Source organism: Alosa sapidissima, chromosome 17 (genome assembly GCF_018492685.1).
Source record: "Alosa sapidissima isolate fAloSap1 chromosome 17, fAloSap1.pri, whole genome shotgun sequence".
Taxonomy (NCBI): Eukaryota; Metazoa; Chordata; class Actinopteri; order Clupeiformes; family Clupeidae; genus Alosa; species Alosa sapidissima.
In genome coordinates, this window is record NC_055973.1 from 16,359,903 (window position 1) to 16,385,584 (window position 25,682).

The window sequence follows — 25,682 nt, forward strand, 5'->3', positions numbered from 1 at the left end:
CAATATATAAAAATATACTAAAATACAAATGACAAAAATACAAATTATACTAACACTTAATCTAAATCAATTCTAAAAACAGTATCCAGTCCAGTGATTAATCAATCAGAGGCGCTTGAGAGGCTATAAGATACCAATAGACTAAAGTAGGCCTGTCTATTTCAGCTTTGAAACTTACTTTATTGTTAAAGGTTTGTTAAGTCTGTGAAGCTTAACACTGGGGAGCAGTGCTACCAGCTCTATTCTGCATTGCTACAGTGCTACCAGAGATATTCTGCATTGTCAGACAGATTAGTAAGATTAGCTACACTGTTTCTTAGCTGTAACTGATAGGAGCCATGTCCTACAGTTTGAGTTATTTGGTGTTTACAATTAGTTCAGTTAAAATAATTAAAAGTGTGTTGAGCAAGACTTGACACCTCCTACAGTGTGCATACAGTGACCATAAAAGAGGTGTGTCTGATGAGTCCCATATATGATAACTATTCTGCATTGGTTTGGAGTCACTAGGTCATATGGCTTGGGAGGTATTGAAAAATGGAGTCTGTTTCTTTCTATGAAATAATGTATTTTCTTTAAAAAATTCATATAAAATACAATGTGCATACAGTCGCTATAAAAAGAGGTGTGTCTGATGAGTCCCATATAGGATAACTATTCTGCATTGGTTTGGAGTCACTAGGACATATGGCTTGGGAGGTATTGAAAAAAAGGAGTCTGTTTCTTATATGAAATAAGACGAAGAACCTATAAAAAAGAACATAAGAAAACAATTTTTTAGTCCATGTTCATTTACACAGTTGAAATAAAAGTTTGTTATATCACCTATGAATGCAACCAAATAAGTGAATGGACATCGGCTAACATTAGCCAAAAGCTAACCAACATGTGCTGCTATGGTTAGCTAAAACTGTCTATAGACAGAAACACCTATTTCAATGATAAAGTCTGAATTAAACTTAGTAACACCAAGACAAGTATATTTACACGAAAACATATGTGATATTGTTATAATCTGGCATACACACCCATTGGAAGGTAGCTACCATGAGCTAACTGTCCGAAAGACTACTAGCATGCTAACAACGGAGCTAATGTTACCTTACTTTTCTCAGGTTAATGTAAGTTAATCACGTAAACAAACATTTAGCTAACTAAATGTTCATAAGTTCATCAGAAAGTTCACCCACCATTTGATGTAGTAGCCTATTTGTCACAGCAGCACAAGGCATGGAGTCATTCATCTGGACTTAGAAGCAGGAGGAATGGTTGATGGGCAGAATTTTTTTTAGACCCCTCCTCTGCCTTGCAAAAACATAACATTTATCGTTATCTCTGCTTAACATGATCAGTGCACTTGTATATTTCACTTAAATAGTACAATCAACTCATTTCTTTTAGTTATGACATAGAGTTTTCACAAAACACACAAACATTAGTAGTGACCACCTAACATATTAATTACAACTAAATCTGGGTTTAGAGTGTAGACAGTTTTAGCTAACCATAGCAGCACATGTTGGTTAGCTTTTGGCTAATGTTAGCCGATGTCCATTAACTTATTTGTTGCATTCATAGGTGATATAACAAACTTTTATTTCAACTGTGTAAATGAACATGGACTAAAAAATTGTTTTCTTATGTTCTTTTTTATAGGTTCTTCGTCTTTTTTTTTATAGGTTCTTCATCTACAGTGGATGTGGAATATTTATGAGTTTAAATGTTGTTTGTTCATGTTTTATCAATAATAAAAGGCATTCCTATACATTGTGATGAATTTCTTTTCAATTTTTAATAAAACAATTAAATTAATACAGTACCCTAATCTTAAAATAAAAAAAACAATAGGCCTATCTACAGAACTTAGTTCATATTTTAATGAATTTGTTAACATGCTTTTAGTTATTTTATACAACTGCAACTTCTGAAACAACTAATGTACAGTAAGCTTAATTTGTCTGCAGCATCAACATAAGGTTGTTAGTTGACACAACTAAACATGTTTAGTTTTATGTTTTGTAAAAACTAGAATGGTTTAAGGCAATCGGTTTCCACGCAATTTTCTAGTAATGACAACTAGTTCGGGTTTAGAGTATAATGTCAAGTGTGTTAAATGTGGACAACAGGAGCCTATCATCACACCGCTGCATACCATGCTGTGTAGGCTATATGTGTTGCCATTGGTTAACATTGAGTGAACTCACCTGAAAGAGAACTTTAACAGTTATGAATATTGGTTCAGTTCATCATGACTGGAAAACCGCTTATGTTCTCCTTTAAAGAGCCTAGGATATATTCATAAATGTTACACTTTCCACCATTTACATGTTTGAAGTAAATGCACATTTACTCAACTTAAGATTTTACCACCCTGGCTTGTTTCTTTCTTGACTTAGATTAAATTGATTAAAGACGGTTTTAGGCAGCCATTTTCTTATTATTATTTATGACTAAACATTGACTTTTATAGATTATAGTGCAGAAATGGATTTAGCACCTTAACATCTTATAGAAACAACACATTTTCCTCAAAAATGCCTACCACATTTTTTACAGGGTTATTTCTAAAATGTCGGTCCTGTTTTGGACTTTACACTCCATAAACTACATAGCCAAACGACCATTACAGCACCCTGGGCAATCCACCTAAGCTTAGTTGGAATGCTACTTGAAACGTTATTGCCAAAGGCATGTTACAACAAGTGTTATCTGTAACCAGCTACCTTGCATTGGCTGAACTGTCAGTGGGAGGAGCTATGTCCTACAACGTGATACAGTAGCCTACATAGGCTATGGCTGTTTGATCTGAATGCTACGACCTAACAGTCGTCTTTCGAAAACCATGGCTGTGTTTTCCCTTGCGTTATTTTGTACAATTGTATGTGAGTTGTCCGCAGCCCCTGTTCAGAGAATTACTACAGATAAAAGGAATGACTGGCCAATTATTGGTGAGTACTGTAGGTCTAGTCTTAGCATAACATAGCAGGGGTGGGCAAACTGCGGCCCGCCAAGCACTTTCATCCGGCCCGCCGAGCATTTCATTTGGTTATCAGGCTGCTTGCTATTTTTTTCCTGCGATAGAGACGACGTTGGTTAGCTTTACTGCAAACTGCTTTTCACTCTCAGAGAACGTTTACCATGTAAATGTAAAAACATCACGTTAAATAGAGATAACGGTCAAGGATTAAAGTTCTCCGTCATAGGACGGATTTCCGTCAATTTGATTTTAGAAATGTCATATTTGAGATCGATGCAGATCCGATGAGAAAAAAAAATAGGGGGGGGGGCCTTATCACCTTTGCTTTTCCAAAGAACACATACGAGGACTATAACGGTCTAAAAGTTGGATTATAGTGACACATTAGAGACAGCTGATGAGGTTGGCCAATTCGTTTAACTTTTTTGGATATGATATTGTGAGCTCTATGTGCGAATTCGGAGAAGAAGCGTAGGCTGTGTTCTTTCCGTGCATCAATGAAGACAATTTCTTACTATCGCGAACTCTTGTCAGGGGAGGTCATTCATTTTGGGTGTCACCTATGACTTGAACAGATAGCCTTCCTTCTATGCCACCCGATGTAGGCTACTATTATTGTTACAGTTTTTAATCAATGCAACTAACATTATGTGTAAAGCGACGCAATATAAACCGTAGCCTATGCAATTTATTATCCCGTCTGTTATGACATGTACAACAATGTTTTTCACAATTTGCGACAGAAGGTTTTGACTGAGCTTGTTAGCATAAAAAAAATAATAATATCACTGTCATCATCGCGAACTGTTGAAGGGGGTCAGTCTGTTTTTGACGCACAGACAGCCTTGTAGCCTATTTTGCTTAGGCCTCACTTTTAACGACAGTAGGTTGTGAGTGTATGTTGACAAAAAATAACCATACAATTAAAATAGTCAACTTAAAACTTTGCTATAAAATATTATTCATTTATAGCACAAAACCATAACCAGTAGGCCTACCAGAACCTCGCATATTAGCGTCATGATTTGTGTGCGTCTATTTGGCAAGGCCACTAGCTGTCATGGATGCGTTGTTGCTAAAGGAAGGCAGGTGTCAAAAGTTAAAAAATAAATGGAGATGGGCAGCTGTTGGAAACGGGGGAGAACTAACAAGCCATGGTGTAAAGAAATTAAAGCGCCGGGGGTTTGCTTTTGCGCGGTTCGCTGCAAGAAAATTGTTTATGGATGCAATAGGAAAACGTTTTAGCACGCCACCAATCAGAAGACCGCCATAAGGTTAACGTTCGTGCACTTCAGGACATCTTCCCTACCTGGTGCAACTAGCCACCACGACAGAGGTAGGCTACGTTTATCTATGGCTGACCGTTTTTACGTTTAGGCTACGCATGTTCTTTCATAGCGCAACACGACCTGTACCTCACCATATCGCAACCCTTTTGTCAACCTTATACAATCTGTTGCTGAAGACAAAAGCACCGTCTCCAGATTGTCGTTATCAAATGCGCAGACCTCCTGCATGAGCACACACAGTATTGCTGCTCATTGGAAAACTGAGTTGTCTGTAAAACTCAAAATTACCATGTTTTCATTAAATGCGGATGAGGCAACAAATGGAAATATGAACAATATCTAGAATGTTCTGATTCATTACTTTGATGAGGAAATGGGAAGTCTTGCAAACTTGATTTTATAGATTTTACTTGGTGTAGAATTGCATATTAACAAGAAAAAAATCTCCCCTTTAAACACTTTTGGCCTGAAGTAATTAAATAAGAGTGTGTTAAAGCCTTTCTACAATATTGCTGCAGTAGAAAAGAACAGCAATGGCTAATCAGCAATGGTCAGGGATGGTACTAAAATATATTTTTGTTCATCGGGAAAACTCAATCTCAATCAAGAACACTCTCAATTCGCCTTATTCACATGGTGGCCATTGGCGGCTAAAACGAGGCTACAGGGTACACAAACCATAGGATTGTTATGTTCTATGCATTCACCTGTAGGTGGCATTAATTTTATAGTAAGTGTACCCTGTAGCCTCGTTTTGGTTTAAACAATGGCCGCCGTGTGAATAAGGTGAATACTCCCTTTACTTTGCTGTTTGCATCTTTTTGTACATTAAAAACCAATAGGTCGCGACCGCAAAAGGGGTGCTATCTCTATAGGTAGATATGAACAACGTATGACTTATGGCCGGCCAATTTTCAAAACCCAATGTGTTTCCGAGTGGGAAAATCCACCTGAACGCGGCTCAATTTGGAAAACACCAAGTCAATGAGTTGTGGATGTGTTGTCAATTGTATAGTCCCTAGTCCCTAACCTATGGACTTTCACTGTGAACTAAGTTGGCCTAGGCTACTACATTTGTTTTCATATGAAAGCTGCGTAGCCTAGGACTACTCCTCACATGCACCTGACACCTAGGGCTGCCAACTTTCTGATATGAAAATAAGGAATGGGGGGGTTACACTTCAGTCAGTACACCGGCTTAACGACTTCAGTTAGTAGAGAGGGGTATTGATATAGGCTGTGTGTGTGTGCAGGGGTGTTGGACTGGGGGGAAAAGTGGGACTGATTACTAGGGCCCAAGTGGAGAGAGGGCCCTTGAAAAGTCTGGAATATCTATTTTAATTTCCAAATTGAATGCCATAATGAATGTAAGACGAAATGTAAAGTTAATTTGTAATTGTAAAGTGTATTTGCTGCATAACTTGGTTGATTGACTGACTGAATTTTGTATAAAAATAGTGAAGACACTTACCCCTTGCTAAAGAGCAAAATGGTTTAGTTTGTCTACAGGAGGATAGGTAGGCTATGCACTTTTTGTTGTCAAATTGATGGAGATATATTTTTAAGTTGCTTGTGTTTTGTCTAGCGTTTTGTCTATTTGCATGTGTTGTCATAAATCGCAGGTCGTTTGCATTCGTCAGCCACCGTACTGATTTGCTCTGATGAGAATGGCCCTTGTAAGTCGCTTTTGATGAAAACATCTGCAAAATGATTAAATGTAAATGTGGTGAGGATTATATATAATGTACTTATTTCCACACAAATATGAAGGCTGTGGTTCTATGTCTACTTTCATTTGAATTTGTGCATGCAGTCACAGTCTCTGTATGTAGTCACGTAGTTAGAGGAGTTAGAGGACTAGTGACAAGATATACAGTCTCTCTCTCTCTCTCTCTCTCTCACACACACACACACACAAATAGGAAGGCTGTAGTACACCTGCTTTCATTTTGTGCATACTGTCACATAGTCTGTGCATGTAGTCATGTAGCTCTTACAAGTAGTTTCATGTCCCATCCTGTAATGGGTTTTCAGCTTTGGGTTTATATAAAATTTTTCACCTTCAGTAAATGTCATGCTGAGGTGAGTTTAACAGGTGTCACCTTTACATTATGCAAAGCTGCTAGACTAGTTGCTCCGGAGCTACTGTATTGATGTTGTCTATGTGAAAATCTATGTGTTAAATCTGTTAATCTATGTGTTAAAATTGTGTTAGGAAAACAATTGTTGAATGCCACTATCAGCGTTATATAGGGTTGCAATATAGGCCTACGTGAGTCACAGTGGCTCAAACGAAAAGTGCATTCTCTCTTGGGATAGTGATGACACAAAAACCGAGAGGGATAAAAGATACTGGCAAGGTTTATCTCATACAAATTGTGTATGCTTCGTTCATAGTCTAACTTATTATATTGATCTGTCATGGATTTGCACTGAGTTGATGCTCAATAATACGGAACAAAATGCGTTCCTTATCAGTTCAATACAGAACACAACTTTTTCCTTTCAAATACGGGACGATTCTGTAACGGTTGGCAACCCTACTGACACCATAGGCCTACTTTTTATGATTAGGCTAATGCATACGTTTTAATATTTACTTTAGGTCTAGCCTACTGTCTGTTTTCCCCACATTCTGACTTCAAAACACATGTAGCTTATGCTCTGCAGTTGGAAGAAGGATGTCACAACTGGGAAATTCCGACCAAATCAAATAAGACCAAATCAGTCTGTCAGTTTCCCTAGAAAAAACTCAGTTATGCTTATGAAGCACTCAGCATGTCTGACATGTCCTAATTCAGCAAAACTACTTCATAGTGCTGTGGGGTAGGCCTAGTGGTGTGAACATGGTTCCTTTTTTGGAGCATGAGCTTTCCACAGAGAGCGCATTTTTTTTACCGTGTATTAAGGGCACAGGCAGCTAGCTGATGGTGAGGTGATGTTTGCTGTATGTGACAAAAAAAGTGTTTTTAGCATAGAAACTGCATAACTGCTTAGAGCACATTAAAGTACAATACAGTATTTGCAAGGCCCACTGTGCAGAATCACTGCAGGAATGTTCATAAGTAGATTGACAAAGTGTATCAGCACCCCCTCCTCTGGCACTTTAGAGGTAATGCACAAATGACATTAGATCAAGGTTTCAACCAAATTGATTTGTCAATTCAATTCAACGAAGCTTTATTGGCAAGGCTAATAGGCCTACACTTTGTATTGCCAAAGCATTTCCAATTCATTTCTTTTCAAAGATTTAATTAAATTGTAAAGCATTTTTTTAAATTTCTTTGTCAAAAAATGTCTTATTTCTATCCTCTAGGTGTCTTGGCTCAAGAGGTGTACAAACCTCAGCCAAAGCAAAACTCTTACATCGCCGCATCTTATGTGAAATTTTTGGAGGCTGCAGGAGCCCGGGTGGTCCCTGTGATGTAAGAATGGCTTCAATAAAGACCATCACTGTAACTGAAAGTCACCCAACCAAGGTGAGGCTGTTTAGACAATGTTCATGTACGAATATTTGGTTTTACAGGATTAATCAGACTGAAGAGGAATACATACAGCTGTTCAAGTCTATCAATGGGTAAGGATCTAAAAAGTATGTGAAAAGGTATAACACAAGTCACAGTATGTCCGTGTACCTCAAACACTAGATAAACGTGCCACCAGGCCTACTGTATTAACATACCAAGTTAGGGCTGTCAATCGATTAAAAAAAATAATCTAATTAATTACATACTCTGTGATTAATTAATCTAAATTAATCGCATATATAATTTTTGCTGTGAAAATATTTTAAATATTTAAATTCAAATGAATCATTGAATAATCAGCATTATTGACATTACAGTTCAAAAGCTCTTTTATTATTATTTTCACTGTTTAAATAATTGCCATAATAATCTATGATATGACCTAATATGCTGAGGAAATAAATTCAAATGTCCTTCGGGAAGAAGTTTTTTTTCACATACAAGGCATTTCAGGCCACAGATATAACCATGGGGACACAATGAAAATTAATTAACACTCCCCTCAATGTCAACACTTATTTCTGCATTGTTGCATCTTCTTGCATTGATGTGCGACTATAGAGTTGATGAACTCCAGTGATATGCAAATTCCTTGCTGCAGACATTGCAGAGGACTTTATTTCCAACACTTTATTTTTTATCAACACCATCAGGCCATTTTTTAAAAGTATATGTTCCAATCAATGATCCAGGTAGCACGTTTTCTTCTCTCTCCTTCTTTTTACAGTCTAATTTTTACTGACTAGAATGGCTCGGGGTCAAAGGTCATACGGAATCGATTAATCTGCACTAATTTTTTTAATCAGTTATTTTTTCTCAAATTAATTAATCGAAATTAATCAGTTATTTTGACAGCCCTATACCAAGTCATAGGGTTGAATATGGGAGCACACGTACTAGGAAAAATGTATATATCCAACGCCTTCAACATCTATTAGCACCCTTGGTAAAGTTGAGTTGAGCTATTTATCTCTGTCCTATAATAAAAACAACAAGATGACAAAAACACATCTTTTTTACTCTGCATTACTGGTATGCAAGTAAATTTGGTACTGTATGTTGACAGCTGCTGTGGAATAACCATCTGCAAAATAAATGTTTATTTTTCAGCATTCTTTTTCCCGGAGGTGGTGTAAATCTGGTGTCATCAGGCTATGCTAAAGCAGCCAGCATCTTCTACAAACTTGCTATTGAGGTCAGTAGGATCATGGGTCAGGATCTCTCCTTTCCACTGCTGTCCTCAATCTCTATTACAGAAAAATGGCTGACATTTAAAAACAGACAGACCCATACATTATTTGCCTATTTGTGTCATTAATTTCTTAAAGATTGGACTGCAACCCCATTGTTAATGTGTTTACCCACTCTTTTGTTTTTTATGCATATATCCAGGAGTAGAGTGACCATGTTTTTGTTTTACCATTAATCCTCACAATTGACTAGTAAAGCTAAAGTGTGTCATGATAACTGGGCAAATTGAAAGTCAGATATAGTGAGATAAAGCATTCAGCAGAGGAAGTGAAAACTTGAATGTGTAAAGCTGAGATAGTTACAGCTCAATGCATAAAATCATGCAAGAGGCTCAGTTGTTAAAATACAAAAAACAGTTTGAGGAAATATGAGTTCCGTGTTTAGGTGGTTTGTGTGGTTGTGGCAGAGTGCTCTGGAATTTTCACATATATAAGTCGCAATGATTGCGGAAAACAACAGCAACAGATACAGTCACAAACAGAGATTAACAGGATCCAATCAGTTTGAAGGGAAAATATTCAAACAATGTGATGGTTGAACTCTTTGATAGGTCCAATAGGTGAAGCATTAAAGTATTGGTTTGGCCGATTTGTGTCATTTTTGTATAGGCTCAAGGAGCCATTATGAATGAGTCTGTGAAGTTACATGAAGATCAGCCATTTACACTGGCATATATTGGGTGCAGATCATTTGTCTTTTCGTCCATCCTCCCTCCCTTCCTTCCTTCTTCCTGTCCTAACCCCTTCTAATTATATTTGTGGAGGAAACAAGGAAGGAACGATAGGAGGGTGGATAGATAGATTTGAGAAATGCGATGTCACTTTTAAGAGACATCAATTACTGATGATATGGCGCATCACCTCTAACGGCGTTGCCCAGTTGTGAGCTCGTCGTCACTTTGAGTTTGATTGGTGGGTAATCTGACCAATCAGAACGCCACTTATACCGGTTTAATGCAAGCTGTTATTTTGTCTAACAAACCAACTGATATCTCTGTCAGCAGTGAGTTTATAACCTGCAAATTGGATATCAGTGGTTAAATACTCTTAACCTTCCTGAAGCCCAAAAAGAGAAATTATATATATGACAGAGTTTGATATTACTGTCACTGAATGGACATGAGGGACATCTGAAATATACGTATATAGGTTTTAATTAATCAATACTGGTGCTGGTTTCTTCTGGTAATTTCAGATGACATTTGAGCTTTATAGCAGTATTTATCTGTTGACTTAGCCCAGAAGTATGCCTTATTTAAGTACCATAGCCATCTACTTCCAAAACATCCATCAACACAGGTTATTTCCACTAACGTCCACTAATGTGTTCAGAATCTTGAAGGCATATTTGGGGGCCAAGCAGCGAAGCTGCGAGGCAACCATCGTGTTTCTCTTTGTTCTTCTTATTATTATTCCGTCATGGAAGTCTATGGCAGCCCATAGAACCGTCTGGTCAAAAGTTGTGAAATTTGGCACACTGATTGGGCACAGTCCCACGTTTAATGTCACCAAGTTTCATACCGGCACCTCAAGCGCTCTAGCGCCACCAACAGGCCAAAGTTGGACGTGCGTTCACGCACGTAACTTTTGACCCTTTGCATTGATTCTCCTTGGATCAAGCCGAGTTCAATGCACCCTATGACGTCATTTTCCGCCATGATGGATTTTCCGCCATATTGGATTTTATCAAAAGTGAAACTAAAGTTTCACGCCTCACATAGTTTGTCCGATTTTTACATATTACGTACATATGATCTTCAGACCAAGCCGCACAAAAGTTATCCAACAGATTCTTCAAATTCAAAACCGTTCGCCCGTAATATTTAATCGAAATTGTGGTGAGCTCATATCTCAGCAAACCTTTCATCTATCATAACCAAACTTAGTAAATAGACTCATGACCCTGTCAGGAGGACGCTCAAAAAAATTGGTGACCTTTGACCTCTAGGAGGCGCTGCAATTAAGAAAGAAGGTCCTTAGGTCAACAGAGGACAATTTGTGAAATCAACATAATTGATTTGGCCGCCATATTGGATTTAATCAAAAACATGAATAAGTATTCGCAAGTCAGAAATTTCAGCTGATCCTCACCAAAATTGGCCATCTTCAGACCATCTTCAGACCATGCCTTATCAGTGTATTTTTTTCTGGAACAATTGACAGAAGCGTTCGCCTGTAACAGCCAATCGAAATTTGAGACGAAGCCGCCAAACAGGAAGTGAGCTCATATCTCAGCAACGCTTTCATGTATCAAAACCAAACTTAGTAAATGGTCCTCAGGACCCATCAGGAGGACGCTGTGTTGAAATGTGGTGACCTTTGACCTCTAGGGGGCTCTGTAATTGCCAAAAATGTATTTTGGCCTGTAGTTGCTGCATTATTCTGCAATGGAGGTCAATGATAGCCCATAGAACCGTCTGGTTCATCCTGATGATGCACAAATAATTTGGTGACCTTTGACCTCTATGGGGGGCATTGAAATCACAGCAAGCATGATCATATCTCAATCGATCTTTTATTTTTGATGTGAAACTGATGACAGCGAGTTCCATCCAGATAATTTTAATGCGTACGTGCAAGGGTGGGGCAGGGTGGGACGGGCAGGGGCGATTGCGGCGGTGGGTTGGCTGGGTGAGGGGGCAGCGACACTCAGCCCTGGTTCAGCCCCACAAAGTTATGTTTTGATGTGAAACTTGACCTTGTAACTCAGCCAATCTTGGGTTGTTTGACATGGAACTTGCTGTGACTGCTTAATGCTATATGTCTGATGCAACGGCATTGATTTACATGGCAAATCTGGCCTGCTGAGCTGACTGCTTGGCCCCCTCATTGCTGCTTGCAGCTATATTTTCATATTGAATCCATACCATGAAGAATACAGGTTCAGTCATTTTGCTCCACAAAATCAGTTAAAGATAGATAGATAGATAGATAGATAGATACTTTTCATCCAGAGGGAAATTTTAGATACTTGTAAACTAGAGATTTATAAATAAGACTATTTAGACATAAATGCATAAACACAGTATTTTGGACAAATTCTATTTTATAAGCACTGTTTCTGCTCTTCAATACAGGCAGCTTCTCAGGGTGACTACTTCCCAGTGTGGGGTACATGTCTGGGATTCGAACAGCTGTTGCTTCTGACCTGTGGTGAAAATCTTCTCTCTCAAACCAACACCACTGGAGTTTCTTTGCCACTTACATTTACAAAGGGTGAGCATAGAGTAAATCTAAAACAAATGTCTGGTAAATACACAAAATTAATGAAAAAAAAAATTAAGCAATTATGAAAATAGAAATGACAATGTCTCAAGCCAAAAAGTCCACTGAATGACTTAATATGTCTTAGTATATCGGTTTAACATTATACATTGGAGCTGTTATGAAATAATTATATTGTCTTTATTGCAATAATTATTCATATTTGTAACTCAAATATCAAATTCTCTGTTCAGATGCAATGGAAAGCAGACTGTTCAAAGATTTCCCACCTGATTTGATGAAAGCTCTGGAATCTGAAAACATCACAGAGAATTCCCATACATGGAGTATCTCTGTGGAGGTGAGAGGAGAGTCAACATAATCAGACCACTGCAGTGGTGCTGTATTTAAGCAATAAGCCCTGAGAGGCCGTAGGTTACACTGATTTTAGAACAGCTAAGGGGGTTTGTTAGGCAAGACGTGTTAGCGGAGTGCTTAGCTGTTTTAAAATTAGTGTAACCTACGGACTCGAGTGGCTTATTGCTTTTCTAAAATGGCTACTACATATATCTGGCAAGATTTCATAAAATAGACACAGCAACAAGAAATATAACGATTTATTCATAGATAAGCATTCTTCAACCAAGAAATATATTTCCTCAATCAGAATGGTTGCCAAGCAATGTCGAGACGCAACTACTCTCTATAGATCAAAATGCAGTCAAGGTGTATGTTTGTGCTGTATTTTACAACGGCATCGAACACAATTTAGCCAATCATAATCAAGCCGGAATTATCCGTTTTAGAAATAGCTTTAAGCACTTTGAAGCAAAACGTCTCTTACTCTGACTTTACTTGTCTTGCAGACTTTCATGAAGGATGAAGCATTGAACAAGTTCTACAAAATCCTGAGCACGAATACTGATGGGAATACTGAGTTTGTTTCAACCATGGAGGGTGAGGAAAAAGGAAAAAAGAGAGAAGCACTGTTTCTCAATGTCAAAGAAGGATCCTTACCAGGGTCATTTTAAGGACAATAGAATCACATTGAAGAACTGTTCAGATGTCAAGAATCCTTCAATTCTACGAAGGACCAAGTCCTTTGTTTTACAGGATTTTTGAGGATGTCTGTGTGTGTATTTTTTACAGTCTATGGTGTGTATCCTCAGAGTTCTTAGAACACCCAGATATACAGTATGTGTGCATTTACAGGGAATTTATAATTTGTGCTAAATAAGGCAGTTCATTAAGTATTTAAATGTAAACATTGTCGGTTTTTGTGAAATTGTAAATTGTACATTTATCGTCACTGTTTAAAATTAGGGCTTTGGTGATTTTCACTTCTGTGAATTCTTACACCATAATAGTGTGAAGGGGGATTTAAGCCTGTTCCCACAGGGATTGATATCAATTACTCAAACGTGTTTGCTAAATGGGTTCTGCTCTGTGGTTGATTTTCAGCAAACAAATCATGGATGCATAACTTCATTTATTGGCACGGGGGAATAAAAGTGGTGCATGCATTGCTTCTGAACAAAAAAGTAGAGCTGGAGCAAGAGGCATGATTTTCACACTTGTAGCTCTTGTGCTTTTGCACTCTGGCTAGTCTGTTCCAGTCAGTGTGTGTTTGCCAAATGGTAGAAGAAGCCTTCTATTGTCTCTGAAGAAGGGAGGGAGTACATTTGATTGATTGATTGATTGATTGATTTGATTTAATTGACAAATTGATCATGTGTTCTGGTGTCTTTAAGTATATACTGTCTCTCTGAATAGCTTACAATTACCCTGTGTATGGAACCCAGTGGCACCCAGAGAAGAATGCCTTTGAATGGACCAGACCATATTACCCTCACACACCCTCCGCCATAAAAAACACCTTTTACATGGCAAACTTCATTGTCAATGAAGGTACTGTGCTGACTTGACAAACAAATACCTCAGGTATCTAATGACTTGAATATATGTAGGTCATTAAGTAACAGTTTAAAGCTGTGTATAAATGGTATCTGTATTTCTCACCCTCACAGCAAAGAAGAATTTTCATTCCTTTGCCAGCAAGGAAGAGGAGCAGAAACATCTGATCTACAACTATAATCCAGTGTTCACTGGAGCCACCTCTGCCTTCGAGCAGATCTATTTTTTTGAGTAGACAGCTAACCTCTCATGTCTTCCATTCTTCTGCAATCATGTTCTTGTGCTACTTACAGGCAGATGGCTTCCCTGAGTTGGGTTCAGGAAGCTGATTTCTTCCTGTTGAAAAAGGACTTCACTACTGTCACCTTTTGTGTTTTGCACTATGATGTTCATGCCTTAATATGTGTGGGTTTTGGATTACAGTATTTCAATGGATCAATTTAATGGTGTGTGGATCAGACATGACCATTTTTAAATAATTTTAAGTCATAATTATTTGTGGTGATGCTAGAATAAAACATTAATAGAATTCTTAATTAAATAAAAGTAAAAGAGGTAGAATTTTATCTTTGCCAACTCTATTGTGTGAGCAGCATTTGTTCCATGGGTCATCATGTACATGAGCTCGAGCTGATTCTTCACAAGTCTGAGCTGGCTGAGGAAGGAATAAGGTACCGACATAAGTGTGGGCAACACACTTTGATTTCCTACACTGGACTATTTCAACTTTCTGACACTAAATAGGATTAATGCATTATCATACCGGATATGTATCCCACCTCTTGTAACATACACCTCAAGTGGCTTTAAAGACCATGTTTTATTCTCTACATCTGAGTAACTTATGCATTTATCATGTATACAGACCTTACTGTTCTGTAACTGACCCTATGGGTCAGGCCCTTGAGTCGTGGATCTGCTCGAGGTTTCTTACTATATGTATCTCCAATTCTAGGGAGTTTTTCCTCGCCCCTGTTACCCATGGGCCTTCTTTTCTTTTCTCTAATTGTCTAACACTCTGTAAAGCGCCATGAGACATGTGTAATGTTTTGGCGCTCTGTAAGTAAAATTAAATTTAAAAATTTGAATAGATTCCATTGTTTCTAATACAACCCTGCAGACCACCGTTGAACCCTTTTGCAGCTGCCTTGTAGATTATGATTCAGTTTTATTTTTGTCAGAACTGCTCAGTAAAATCCATTGTTTAGGAGTGGCTCCCGGAAATCAGTACCACCACCATGTGGGAGGCATATGTTAGCCTCTGAGTCTCCGACCCCAGCCCCAATGGCTGCCAAGCCCAATCAAATATCATGGCCCCTCTTACTCTCTTGGAGCCCTGTCAAAATAAGCTGGAGAATGTGCTCATCATGGCGGATTTCCTTTCACGGTACACCCAAGCTGTCCCAACAAGAGACAAATGTGGCACTACTGTAGCTTGAGTGCTAGTCCACAAATGTTTTTAGTTTTTTGAGTAACTGGCCGATCCATTCCAATCAGGTGAGGTGTTTCAAAGGTGCAGCAATGCAGCAACTACTTCCACTGGGATGTCAATATCAGTATCTGAGTAGTGGATACTGTACTCTTCTATGAGGGCTCTCTTCCCAACAACGTTTCACAAAGCAATATTTTCTTCATACAACAATGTCATCAAACAATATTTCTCTTCGCATAGCTATATTCTTTAAAGCAACATCTTTCTCGTCAAGGGCAGTGTTAATTCTTTTTTCATGCAATACTTATGCAACTATTTCACAAGCAACCATTCTTTTTGCAATATTATTTCTCAAAAAAAAAACACTTCTCTGCAGCGGTTTCTCAATGCAACATATCTCTTTGCAATACCATTTCTCAAAGCTGGTTTGTGTATGTGTGCAGGGTTTTTTCAGAATGAATCTGCTTTCTTACGAGGTTTTTTCCATCATTGTTTTTATTGTGAGACTAAAGTAATTGCCAAATTATATTTTATACGCTTTTTACATAGCTTTTTTCAGCATTCTTTTTCCCGCAGGTGATTTAAGTCTGGTGTTACAGGCTATGCTAAAACAGCCAGCATCTTCCACAAACTTGCTATTGAGGTCAGTAAAATCATGGGTCAGGATATCTTTCCTCCACTGCTGTCTTCTATCCTCTGTGCCAGAAAAGTTGTTCACATTTGAGAATAGACCATCTCAAGTGTTTTATTTGTCTTTCTGCCATTAATTTGTCGAATCTTGAATTTCAACTCCATTGTTAATTTGCCTAGCCAGTCACATCAAAAGTTTCACTCCTTTGTTCCTTAAATATCCAGGAGCATCAGTGAGCTCTTTTTTGTTTGACCATTTATACGTATACAGTTGATAAGTAAAACAATTTGCTGTTAGTAATAACCTGAGACACAAACGTGAGATAAAACATTGATTAAAAGTGAAGAACACAGTGTGAAGAACATTGAGTGAGGAACACAGAGCGTCACAGAAGCCCTCTCTTCCACTGACCAATGGGTCTCTCAGTTCCTGGGTAGGGTGTCTAGCTATATGTGGAACCTGAATAAAACCAGTCCCTCTCGCTAAGCAATTGCTTCTGGCCAGCCTCCATCCAGAATCATGAGGGTGCTCTCTCTTGCCTGCCTGCTCAGCACACTCTGTGGAATACATGAGGCTGTAGTTCCTCAGAATGACAAGAGAAGAAATGATAGGCCAATCATTGGTGAGTAAATATAAATATTATCAACACTGCACATTTATTTGCTATTCACATGATAATAGTGTAACCTATTTGCCAGATATCAAGGGTAGCAGGTACAGACCATAATCTAGTGACGGTCGTAAAAGGGCACAAAAGGAAGTAAATATGGAATGCATGAAGTAGAAATGCCTTATCCACTACACTACATCTGCCCAGTGTTTTTAAAACAATCAATTCATTAATATAATATAGATAGGTGTATTTACTATGAACAAACCATTTATAACTGTGTGTTCACATGCTTTACAGATGAGAATTAATGTAGGATTAATGCTTTACAAACAAGGAACACAGCATTTAATAATAGTTTACAAATGATTCATAAGCATTGTGTACACACAAAATATCATTAACAAACCACTTGTAACTCCTGAGTTAATCATGAATTATAGTATTAGAAAGTGGTTTATAAAACAGGTATCCACACCCTAACGAATCATTAGTGCATGTTTATATAACAACTGTTAAATAATGGAAATATAAATTATTATTGCATCATTTATTAAGTATTGAAAATAATTTATAAACATATTTTTTAGATAGGCTTATTTACTATGAACAAACCATTTAAAACTATGTGTACAAATGCTTTACTGATGAGAAATAATGTATGAGCAATACGTAATAAATGATTAAAACTCTTTAAATCTCAATACAAATTTCAAGTTTTTGCCTGAAATTGCACTCTGCCTATTTACAAGGGCATTGTTCCCACCTCTTTTGGGGCCTACCATCAAATGTTCAACCTCTATAGAAAGCTGAGAACCTCTAGTTTTCGTAGGAAACAGTCAAAATAAATGTGTGATGTACTCACAAAGAATTACAGAGGCTAGAATATAGTTTTTTCTTTCTGCCGGATTACAAGCATCTCTGAACTGACCACATTTCAGCCCTCTAGGCCACTTGATATCACTTAGAAACACAACTGAGCCCTAGCATCAGGTCTTGTGAAGTTGTGTGCAAAAGTAGATCAATATAGAATGAAAATATGAGTGCTTTAGACTATTTGCCAAGGTATGCTCATGCGTTTTGTAAAATGCTTATGGAAACTCCCCATAGGACTTTTTGTTATCCAAAATGCATACTGATAATCAAATGCTTACTGCACATGAACCCCTTTGTGTAGAAGCATAATCCTGGTCTCAAATGAAAGGTAACACTTTGAGGTTTCTTGTGAACTATTTAGATTGTATGTCAGGTGTTCTGATATAGACTGACTACACAAAATATGAAATAATTACAAAAAAGTCTCTATTTTTGCATTTACTTTGTTGGTTCAATGAGTGTGTATAAGATAGACTATACATCTGTACAACTAATATTGGATAACACAACATGAAGATTCAATTTCTGTGGATTCTTGTGAATATTTCAGTACCCAATATGTTGCATCTACTTATTGTGCTGCAGCTACACTGCAGCCAGAAGTCAGGGTAGCACCAAAAGCGGAGGGGGGGGGGGGGGGCATTTTGGATCAAATTTAATTGAGACATAATAAGATTAATCTGAGAATGTAAAGCACTATACAGATTGTACATGAAAAAAGTTGTCATTTTTGGATTCCCAAGAGTCAAAGCTTTGAAATGGTGTATAACTCCGCTTTAATAACCCTCTCTGTTACTATGCTACATAGCAATATGGTGCATACAATTGATTTAGAATGTTGAGGGGAGGTGGGGGAGGGGGGTAACCGTCCCGCCGGCGGGACACTGAAAATTATGTGGTTTTAACAAACCATTTACTTATAGTTTACAAATGCTTAATAAAGTATGAATTGTGTGCAGTTATTATAAAGTGTTACCGAAATTGTAAGGAATTTGAAACAGACATTCATAGCAATAAACCTATAAAATAATAAGCTATATTTATATAAATCTATATAAAGCTATATATTGTACTGTACAATATGGGTTGCCATGTATGGTCTATTGTGTGCTAGTTATTTCTATTGTTTTTTCCTTAGGTATATTGGCACAAGAGTTAAAATATCCTGAGCCGAAGCGTAATTCCTACATTGCTGCATCTTATGTCAAAACTCTGGAGGCTGCAGGAGCACGCGTCGTGCCTGTGATGTAAGAGCAGCCTCATATATTAGTAATGTGATCAGTATCAATCATGTGTTTGTGTATGGTTGACTGTTGTATGTGAGCGTGTGTGGCAGGGATGGAAATGAGCAACTGCTACCCACCAAATGCATAAACATAACTTACCAAGATCAACATCAAAACTGTCACCCTCTCTTGCATTTAGGGGCAGCCGTGGCCTACTGGTTAGCGCTTCGGACTTGTAACCAGAGGGTTGCCGGTTCGGACCCCGACCAGTAGGCATGGCTGAAGTGCCCTTGAGCAAGGCACCTAACCCCTCACTGCTCCCCGAGCGCCGCTGTTGTTGCAGGCAGCTCACTGCGCCGGGATTAGTCTGTGCTTCACCTCACTGTGTGTTCACTGTGTGCTGAGTGTGTTTCACTAATTCACGGATTGGGATAAATGCAGAGACCAAATTTCCCTCACAGGATCAAAAGAGTATACTTATACTTACTTATCTACCAAGGAAGCAAGAAACTTGTCGGTTCACACTATTCAATATAAGGACAAGACCGTACCTAACCCAACACGCCACTCAGCTCCTAGTAGGCTTAAAGACCATTAGCCAAATCTAGAAGCACCCTAGCGGCAGCATATTTAATTTGCTGCCCGGGCTAGTCTAGCAACTCTCCATTGGCTTGCGAGCTGGAAAAATTAAACTTCGATAGGGCCAATCACATCGTGTATAGAGTCGTTAGGTGGGCTTAACATAATGCTTGATGGCAGAGTTGAAACGGTTCGGCGTGAATTTTCTGCCACTTGAAAACAAAGAAGGTGGATGTTGCTGTTGGCGAACAGTGTGACACGAGCTTTTTTTAAGTTGGCAAAAGTTTGAACTAGTCAACTACCTCTGCTGGTGGGAAAACGCATGGGTTGTAGCGCTATCCTATTGCGTGCAGAGAGAATTTGAAAGACAACTGATTATCCCGCCCCTCGGACTGAGCACTGCGAACGGTGAATCCCCAGACCCTACATTTTAATGTGGGTTTGGCTCATCAGGCCAACAGACCATGGTTATCATGCCTAAACTACTGCAACGCCCTCCTCACAGGCCTTCCAGCCTGTGCAGTAAAATTGGTCTGGTTTTCAATCAACCAAAAAGGGCATATGTTACCCCGCTGTTCATTGAGCTCCACTGGCTTCCCTTAGCTGTCTGCATCAAATTCAAGTCACTAATGCTTGCATACAAAGTGATTGCTGGGTCTGCACCCACTTACTTAAGTGTTCTCATAAAAGCTTATGTTACCCCTCGGCCGCTGCGTTCCTCCGAGGAACGTCGTCTGGCACTGCCGTCCCCTCTCCCACCGCAATCCAGACTTTTTTCATCTCTGGTCTCCCGATGGTGAAATAATCTGCCTAGCTCCATCAGAGCAGGGGCATCGCTCTCTATCTTCAAAAAGCTCTTTAAGACACAACTCTTCCTCTCCTAGTGCTTCTGACAACCTCACACACCTAATACACACTTACCACACTCTTCCTCCCTCCATCCTCTCCACTCTCTTCTCTTTTCTACCACTTCACCTCTTCCATACTTAATATCTAGGCACTCCTATCCTCTAGTAGCCTACTCTAGTATTGACAGATACAGCGATAACTCCTAGCTATATTCTCCTCTGCGCTGTAGTTAAACGTTATTCTAACGCTGTAGCTGAGCCCTGTAGTTTAAAAGTTTAAATGTCAAAATGTTCAAATGTTAATAGCTTAAATGTTATTCTATTGCTGTAGTGTAGCTCTGTAGCTTAAATCTAAAAGTCTCACTTTCACTCTACTAGTAACAGTTGGATATCTGAAATGTTTGATCAGTTTGTCTACTAACAACCATCATAAACTAGGCTGCTTCTGTAGACCATCTCCTGCTCATCCCGACGTTAGCTATAATGTTTACTAACCAACTCAACTAACCTACTGTTTATCAACTGTTTTATCTGAGGGCAGATCTGGGGTTCTGCCCATCCTCCAGTTTTGACAATTTTGAACAAAATCAATGTTATTATGTTAATATTCTGGCAAGTTTAAAATATTATGATGGTCGACACTGGGTCAGGAGTGGTGGTCCGATATCTAGATGCCGGATTTCACTATCTGGATATTTGCTCACAATTTGGTCCCCCTCACTTTCTCCTGCGCCCCTGTTGTGAGGACATGTTTGCTGTATGTGACAAAAAATGTTTCAGCTTAGAAACCATGTAACATCGCTTAGAGCACCTTTAAGAAAAGGGGAAAGTACACTCCGTGGAGGGACGTCTTAAAGAAATCTAGTTTGTTTAGCGTTATATTAGTCTTTCCTGCTTCAGCTCCAGACCACAGGCATATAGTTAGATCAAGCTGGATAGTTGGATAGGATGCTCCAGAACTCACACGAAAGGAGTGTGCCTTAAAGACCACTATGGCATAAGAATGCTGTTCTGCTGACCTTTAGTTTTGTTACTGTGCCAGGAGGACAGGCCAATTATGAGTTCTGTTTAGAAAAAAATTCAGCCCATTTTAATCGTATTCCAATAATACCGATAACCTTGATAATTTCCGTCACTATAATCATGATATCATTCATTCATTCATTCATTCATTCAATTTTCATACATTTTACATCTTTAGTGGCTGGTAAAAAAGTTGAGTGGCTGATAGATTTTGGAATCCATCAGCCACAGTGGCAAGTGGACAAAATATTAATTTCCATCACTGGTGTGTATGTGTGTGTTTTACAGGATTAATCGACCTGAGGAAGAATACAGTCAGTTGTTCCACTCTATTAATGGGTAGGTTGCTGAAATTATCAGTGAATATAATGTATATAAAAGGATGCAACTCAAACATTTAATTCTTACAGTATTCTTTTCCCGGGCGGAGCTGCAAACCTTCTGACATCAGGATATGCTAAAGCAGCTCACATCTTCTATAAACTTGCTTTGGAGGTATGCAAAGTCTTGTTTACCATGAGCATTAAGAAAAGTTACCTTGAAAAAATGAGAGGAAGTTGTGGTTCCAGTAAGGAAAATGTTATAATCATACCCTTGTTAGGTAACACTTTATTTAATGTGTCGCTGTTACAGTGTACCTACCTAATTAGGTACAGTGGTACAACCTGTGTAACAACATGTACTATCAGGTACTATCATTGTACTTGCATTATGTATTTGTGGGTACCTACATATAGTTGGCAAAGTTTTGTAAAAGCACTCAGTATTACAATGTAACAACTATATGTAGGTACCCACAAATACATAATGCAAGTACAATGATAGTACCTGATAGTACATGTTGTTACACAGGTTGTACCACTGTACCTAAATAGGTGAACTGTAACAGCGACACATTAAAATAAAGTGTTACCTCATTGTTATGACTTAAGCCTTTTGGAGCATTCGGACAGTGGATTACCCCTGTTGTTATTAATTACATTATTGCCCCATTATTAGATACATAACTTAACACTAAGGTGTCACATACATTTTCCATATGACAAACCTTCAAGCATGAAAAGCTACTCCATTGTCATGAAGTGCAGAAACTAAGAAGTTTTAGTAACAGCAGCTCTGTGTATGTGTGTTTGATTGTTTATCTATGTGTGTGGGTTTGTTAATGTGTGTTTATCTGTATGTTTCTCTCTGTGTGTTATAACACAGGCCAACTCCCGGGGTGATTACTTTCCAGTGTGGGGTACTTGTCTGGGATTTGAACAGCTGTTGGTCATTACAAGTGGAGAAAAACTGCTTTGTCGGACTAACACCAGAGGAGTGTCCCTGCCACTGGATTTTAAACAGGGTCAGTGTAGATCAAATAACTTCCTACAGGACTATACAGTATAACTTATGATTACTTCTTCATATCATCTATGTCCTTATTTACCACACAGATGCCACTCAAAGCAGACTCTTTAAAGATTTCCCACCAGAAGTGATGACAGCTCTGGCAACTGAAAACATCACAGTGAATTTTCATAAGTGGAGCATCTCCATGGAGGTGTGAAAAACAGTATATCAGTATTACATTACATTACACTGATTTATCTTCTGTGTTAAACTCTTGATTTCTCTCAAAGAATTTCACAAAGAGCGAAGAGCTGAGAAACTTCTACAAAATCTTAAGCACCAATACAGATGGGAACATAGAGTTCATTTCAACAATGGAGGGTGAGGACATCAGTGAAAATAATGTGTGTGTGTGTGTGTGTGTGTGTGTGTGAGAGAGAGATTTTAAGAGAAATAAATAGTTAGAAAGAGATGAAGGGGAAAGCTTATTTATGAGAGCTGTGCAATTTCTTTGTGTGTGTGTGTGTGTGTGTGTGTGTGTGTGTGTATGTGTGTGTGTGTTTGAATAGCATACCATTTTCCTGTGTATGGAACCCAGTGGCATCCGGAGAAAAATGCCTTCGAGTGGAGTAGGAAATACTACCCTCACACACAATCTGCAATCAAAACCACTTTCTACATGGCAGACTTCTTTGTCAATGAGGGTAGGCTAGGAGTATTTACTGTTAAACTGTACATAGTTGGACATCAAAGGCCCGCTCTGTAACTCTAGAAATTTATTCGCCGATATCTCACTTTTGTCGTCATATTTTTCTCTACGAAGCTTCCCCTACAGCTGAGGTGCCTATTTCACAACCGACTCTTTGGTCTTTTCACTGGCTCGGCCATGATAAACATCTAAAAAATGACGCCATCGCTGATTGTTCTTATAACTAGCCGGCATGGCTAACCGGTGCTCGAGGGGGGCATGCAGATGCAGATCTTGCAAGGCTGGTTTTCCGCTAGGAGACGTAAGGGGGAGCAGGGAAAGCCGCCATTTTCGCCACAACAGGGAGAAATCCCAATGATTTCTAAATTGTTTTTATTAAGTTGAAGATATTGCATAGGGGGCCTTTAAGAGAACTTAGACACTAGTAGATCATAAAGTGCTTGAGGAAGAGTAACCTGATTGTTTCTCCTCACAGCGAAGAAGAACTCCCATTCCTTTGCCAATGAAGAGGAGGCAGTGAAACATCTGATCTACAACCACAATCCAGTATTCTCTGGTGCCTCTGGCTCCTCTTTCCAGCAAATGTATTACTTTGAGTAAACCACAGTAAATGTATAATTACATTTTTATTAACAAAATGTTACTGAAGCATTTTTCTGTATATTTTACGTTTTCAAATAGGCTAATAGCAGAACTCCATCACTTTGTGTTTCACTTGGGTATGACTGTAAAATGACTCAGAAACCAATACAACATGGGAAAGACAACATACAATACAAACTAGATGAACCGCTGCCCAGTTCTGTTCTGCACATTCTCTCCGCAAATATAAATCATGCTTGTCAATTTGTTTCCATCTCCTACTCCTAGCCTGGAAACATCCAAACTCATTCACGAAGTAAATAGAGTCTGGTGACTCTCGATTGGGAAACATTTCCAACACTTGCATCGCGGGGCACTAACTTTGAAATCATTGGTTCAGCCTTACCAATCACATTGATCAGAGATTCCTAACGTTACTTCCTACTTCGCCTAATTTTACAAACTGACAATAAACAGCACCAACAGTCAGGAAACAATGTATGTGGGTCTACTTTTGCTGTAAATAAATGTCTGCATTTTTCCAACTGCATTTTTTGATGTTTGCAGGTTTTGCTGCTTCTGTTTATCACAATAAATTTCGTTTTCGTTTTCCCCTCTCGTCGCTGATTGGCCTGACATTTTTCTTGTCTGAGGGAAATGGTTGTGAACTATGCTGTTCCAGACTAGATCTACCTAAAAGAAGATCTAGGTGGGCGGTGCCGACCTAACATCCCCTACTCTTGCAACTTTTGTGTATGTATGTAAATGAGTGAGTGCATGTCTGTGTTTGCTTCTGTGTATATGTGTGCTTCTCTGTGTGTGTGTGTGTGTGTGTGTGGGGGGGGGGGGGGGGGGGGGGTGCGTGCGTGTGTGTGCGTATGTTTATGTGCCTGTGTGTGTGCGTGTGTGTGGTTGTGTGCATGTGTGTGTGTATGTGTGTGCGTGCATGTGTGTGCTTATGTGTGTGAGTTTGTGTGTGTGTGTGTGTGTGTGTGTGTGCATGCCTGTGTGTGCTTGTGTGCATGTGAGTGTGTGTGTGGCATGTGTGTGCATGCCTGTGTGTGTATGCATGTGTGTTTGTGTGTGCTTGTGTGCATGTGTGTGTGTGTGCGCGCTTGTGTGTGTACTTGTAGAGGCAGAGTCAATGGATGTCACCAACAAAACCCAGATCTCTGTAGTTTTGCGTTGTGGCTCAAAGTGAGGAGAGGGAGGCCTTTTGGGGATTTGATGATGTGAGTGATGACAGACTATATGTCTCGGGAGTGCTTGGGAAATACAACTGTGTTGACTAGCTGGACTAGCTTTGACCTCCCCGCACGTCACTGGTCTAAGGTCAGGTGTCCATATGAGAGTCAATAGTTTATTATATAAAAGGGGGGATTCCACTAAACCTTGCTTTACTAAGACCTCTGTGTGACTAGCAGAGTGTAGCCTACATGCATCTACACTCGCCTATTATTTGAACTCATAAGCAAAGTGAAACTAACTTCTCCGTAGTCTCATAGGCAGTGGGCACTCATAGGCAACAGTTCTACATAGTTATTTACTTTCACTGTTGACTGAAGGGGTTTCAATCGAAAACATAGCCTGAAAAAAAGAAACACTTACCCCAATAGATTTTGAATGAATAAAAATCCTAAGGATATTCATCCTGCAAAAGAGTTGGTTGGGGC

General features: G+C 38.9%; 1 protein-coding gene across 5 annotated transcripts; it reads left to right on the top strand.

The window, feature by feature from the left end:
• The first annotated feature begins 2,767 nt into the window (after positions 1 to 2,767).
• LOC121688679 (gamma-glutamyl hydrolase-like) lies at positions 2,768 to 24,483 on the top strand. Of its 5 annotated transcripts, none has more exons than XM_042068426.1 (11): positions 16,012 to 16,069; positions 16,170 to 16,236; positions 16,740 to 16,846; positions 18,849 to 18,957; positions 21,675 to 21,725; positions 21,797 to 21,881; positions 22,593 to 22,731; positions 22,823 to 22,929; positions 23,009 to 23,099; positions 23,288 to 23,422; positions 23,903 to 24,483. In XM_042068426.1, exons 1-11 carry the CDS (start codon positions 16,027 to 16,029, stop codon positions 24,025 to 24,027), a joined length of 1,059 nt encoding a protein of 352 aa, XP_041924360.1. In that variant the 5' UTR covers positions 16,012 to 16,026; the 3' UTR covers positions 24,028 to 24,483. The 5 variants fall into 5 exon arrangements, with proteins under 5 accessions (XP_041924363.1, XP_041924364.1, XP_041924365.1 ...); XM_042068428.1 differs by having other exon boundaries at positions 18,864 to 18,957; XM_042068429.1 differs by lacking the exons at positions 16,012 to 16,069; positions 16,170 to 16,236; positions 16,740 to 16,846; ... (5 more) ...; positions 23,009 to 23,099; positions 23,288 to 23,422 and adding exons at positions 2,768 to 2,948; positions 7,583 to 7,691; positions 7,793 to 7,843; ... (4 more) ...; positions 14,021 to 14,155; positions 14,275 to 14,317 and having other exon boundaries at positions 23,946 to 24,466.
• The last annotated feature ends 1,199 nt before the right edge of the window (positions 24,484 to 25,682 follow it).

Bases quoted from the DNA above. Each gene is read 5' to 3' on its own strand.
- LOC121688679 (XM_042068426.1), top strand. From the start codon at position 16,027: ATGTGTGCAGGGTTTTTTCAGAATGAATCTGCTTTCTTACGAG. The intron at 16,847-18,848 runs GTGAGTAAATAT...TTTTTTCCTTAG, and splicing joins AAATGATAGGCCAATCATTG to GTATATTGGCACAAGAGTTA. The intron at 23,423-23,902 runs GTAGGCTAGGAG...TTCTCCTCACAG, and splicing joins AGACTTCTTTGTCAATGAGG to CGAAGAAGAACTCCCATTCC.